The 3148-nt window shown below is 44.5% G+C and overlaps 1 protein-coding gene across 1 annotated transcript in view; it reads right to left on the bottom strand.

The window, feature by feature from the left end:
• DNAJC15 (DnaJ (Hsp40) homolog, subfamily C, member 15) overlaps positions 1 to 3148 on the bottom strand; it is a 79249-nt gene that overhangs the window by 53323 nt on the left and 22778 nt on the right. Inside the window, exon 3 of the mRNA XM_014535512.1 lies at positions 1725 to 1798. Coding sequence (XP_014390998.1) covers positions 1725 to 1798 — 74 coding nt within the window. The remainder of the gene's footprint in view (positions 1 to 1724; positions 1799 to 3148) is intronic.

Raw genomic sequence — 3148 nt, 5'->3', positions numbered from 1 at the left:
GCAGGCTGGCTTCCTCCATCACTGGAGCAAGCAAGCCTCCTGCTCGCTCCAGCTCCGTGGCCACAGCCGGCTAAAAGCAGGTATCTGGGGTTTATTTACCTTCTATAATTGAAACTTTGTTGCTTTGAGTGTAGCTCAGAGCAGGCCGCAGCAGGCTGGCTTCCTCCATCACTGGAGCAAGCAAGCCTCCTGCTCGCTCCAGCTCCGTGGCCACAGCCGGCTAAAAGCAGGTATCTGGGGTTTATTTACCTTCTATAATTGAAACTTTGTTGCTTTGAGTGTAGCTCAGAGCAGGCCGCAGCAGGCTGGCTTCCTCCATCACTGGAGCAAGCAAGCCTCCTGCTCGCTCCAGCTCCGTGGCCACAGCCGGCTAAAAGCAGGTATCTGGGGTTTATTTACCTTCTATAATTGAAACTTTGTTGCTTTGAGTGTAGCTCAGAGCAGGCCGCAGCAGGCTGGCTTCCTCCATCACTGGAGCAAGCAAGCCTCCTGCTCGCTCCAGCTCCGTGGCCACAGCCGGCTAAAAGCAGGTATCTGGGGTTTATTTACCTTCTATAATTGAAACTTTGTTGCTTTGAGTGTAGCTCAGAGCAGGCCGCAGCAGGCTGGCTTCCTCCATCACTGGAGCAAGCAAGCCTCCTGCTCGCTCCAGCTCCGTGGCCACAGCCGGCTAAAAGCAGGTATCTGGGGTTTATTTACCTTCTATAATTGAAACTTTGTTGCTTTGAGTGGAGCTCAGAGCAGGCCGCGGCAGGCTGGCTTCCTCCATCACTGGAGCAAGCAAGCCTCCTGCTCGCTCCAGCTCCGTGGCCACAGCCGGCTAAAAGCAGGTATCTGGGGTTTATTTACCTTCTATAATTGAAACTTTGTTGCTTTGAGTGGAGCTCAGAGCAGGCCGCAGCAGGCTGGCTTCCTCCATCACTGGAGCAAGCAAGCCTCCTGCTCGCTCCAGCTCCGTGGCTGCTGGCCACCATCTTGGTTGGGTTAATTTGCATATAGTCGCTCTGATTGGCTGGTGGGCGTGGCTTAAGGCATAGCGAAAGTACGGTCAATTTTCATGTTTGTCTATTATTAGGTAAGATGTTTCAGTGAATTCTCTTTGTATTGTCTCCAGTGGTCCCAAACCAGTTTACCACCTTATAGAGTTACCTATCATTTATTCATCACTTACCTTTAGCTCAGCAGTGCAGCTATGATGCTAGTAGATTAATGTAAAAGCCCTACAGATTTCAAGTTTGGAATCTTATATTTTATGTTCGAGATGACCAGTTGTGGCGGTATAAGGGGATTAGTTTCAAATTTCAGGATGAAATAAACACTTGTGTGGGCCACACCAGATCAGAGACCACATATATTTTGTTCACCAGCCATACCCAGCTCATGGCACAGGGACTGGTTTACAGTAAACAATCACTAAGTGAACAAATGAATATTAATTAAACAAGGAAAATAAATTACCTCAAAATTGATGTAATAATACTAAAAGAATGCAATAGTAAGAAATAATTAGATGTCAAAACCATAAAAAAGTTTGGATATAAAAATGTGACCAAGAACCTTAAAAAAATCTAAATCAATAAATGAGACAAACACTCTGAGGATATAATAAAAGAAGTAAACCTTCCACAAAGTTGGAAAATTCAAGACTTTTTTTTTGAATTACTGTCAAATATGATACTTAAAAATCAAAATGAGCTTTCTAATGAAAGCTGTCTTTAACTTACAGGAGTTAAAATCTTCTTTGCAGTTTCTGTGATTACTTGTTCCAGAGGTTTCCAGATCTGAAATACACAGCGACCTAAATAGCAAAAGGAATAGAAGCAAATACATTTTCTATAATCAAAGTCAATAACCACAAAGTGCTTCCCACAGTATTTATTGATAATTTATTTTATATAGCTCATTTCAATAACTATTTCAATATTTTTTTTCAAATTCCAAATTTATTGAATATCATTATCATGACTATTAAATTTGTCAAGTTCTAGTTCATTATAGAATAAAAAATGTCAATGTTATACATTTCGTAAGCAATGTTATAGGTCACAAAAACTGTAGATGAAGTCCTTTATCATGAAGATACTCATGAATCTGCAATGATTATTGGTATTGCTTTATACAGTGATAATCACTTTTTTTTTTTTTGGTGCCCTTGGCCAGAATCAAACCTGGGACCCTTCAGTCCGCAGGCTGACGCTCTATCCACTGACCCAAACCAGCCAGGGCAGTGATAATCACTTTTGAATATATGGAAAGCAAATACTGTTTAGAATCTATACAATACAGGAGTGATTTTAATGGAGTTAGCTCTAAACTAAAAAAGCAATATGTAAGAAATATTTGCCAAGGATATTTATTAACAATTTCTCATTGAAGATGACTACTCTTATAAACATTTATTTTATTTTTGTGCTTTTCTTTCTTAGATATCCTAATAATAAAAATGATTGAATCCTGAGACAGAGGACAGCCGTGCTCCAGGATCCTCAGCCATCAGGACAGCCTCCCCGGGGAGTCCACAGTCACATCCCCTCTTGCCATCCGCCTATGCCAGCTCCTTGCACTCTTTCTAGAACACACCTTAGAGGGACTACAGCAGCTGGTGGGGTCAGGCCAGAGTCTGGATTGTCTCAGGTATTTGATAGGTGCAGAGACTCAGCCTCACCCTGGGCCTCCTAGCAGCTGCTCCCGCTGCGGAAGCAGCCACTCATTCAGGTCAGCCGAACTGCGTTTCCACTGTATGAGCACACTGACCACCATGGGGCAGCTCCTGCGTTGAGCGTCTGCCCCCTGGTGGTCAGTGCACGTCATAGTGATTAGTCAACCAGTCATTCAGGTCATTTCGCCGTTCGGTCACTGGGGGGGGGAATATATATATATATACACACACACACACATACATACATACACACACTAGTGGCCCAGTGCACGAAATTTGTGCACGGGGGAGGGTGTGTTCCTCAGCCTGGCCTGCACCCTCTCCAATTTGGGACCCCTCGAAAAATGTCCTGCCAGTTTACAGGGATCGGGCCTAAACCAGCAGTCGGACATCCCTCTTGTAATCCGGGACTGCTGGCTCCTAACCGCTCACCTGCCTGCCTGCCTGCCTGATTGCCTCTAACCACTCTGCCTGCCGGCCTGCTCGCCC

This window comes from Myotis brandtii, unplaced genomic scaffold, assembly GCF_000412655.1.
Source record: "Myotis brandtii unplaced genomic scaffold, ASM41265v1 scaffold102, whole genome shotgun sequence".
Classification (NCBI taxonomy): Eukaryota; Metazoa; Chordata; class Mammalia; order Chiroptera; family Vespertilionidae; genus Myotis; species Myotis brandtii.
This window is presented reverse-complemented; position numbering and strand designations above follow the sequence as displayed.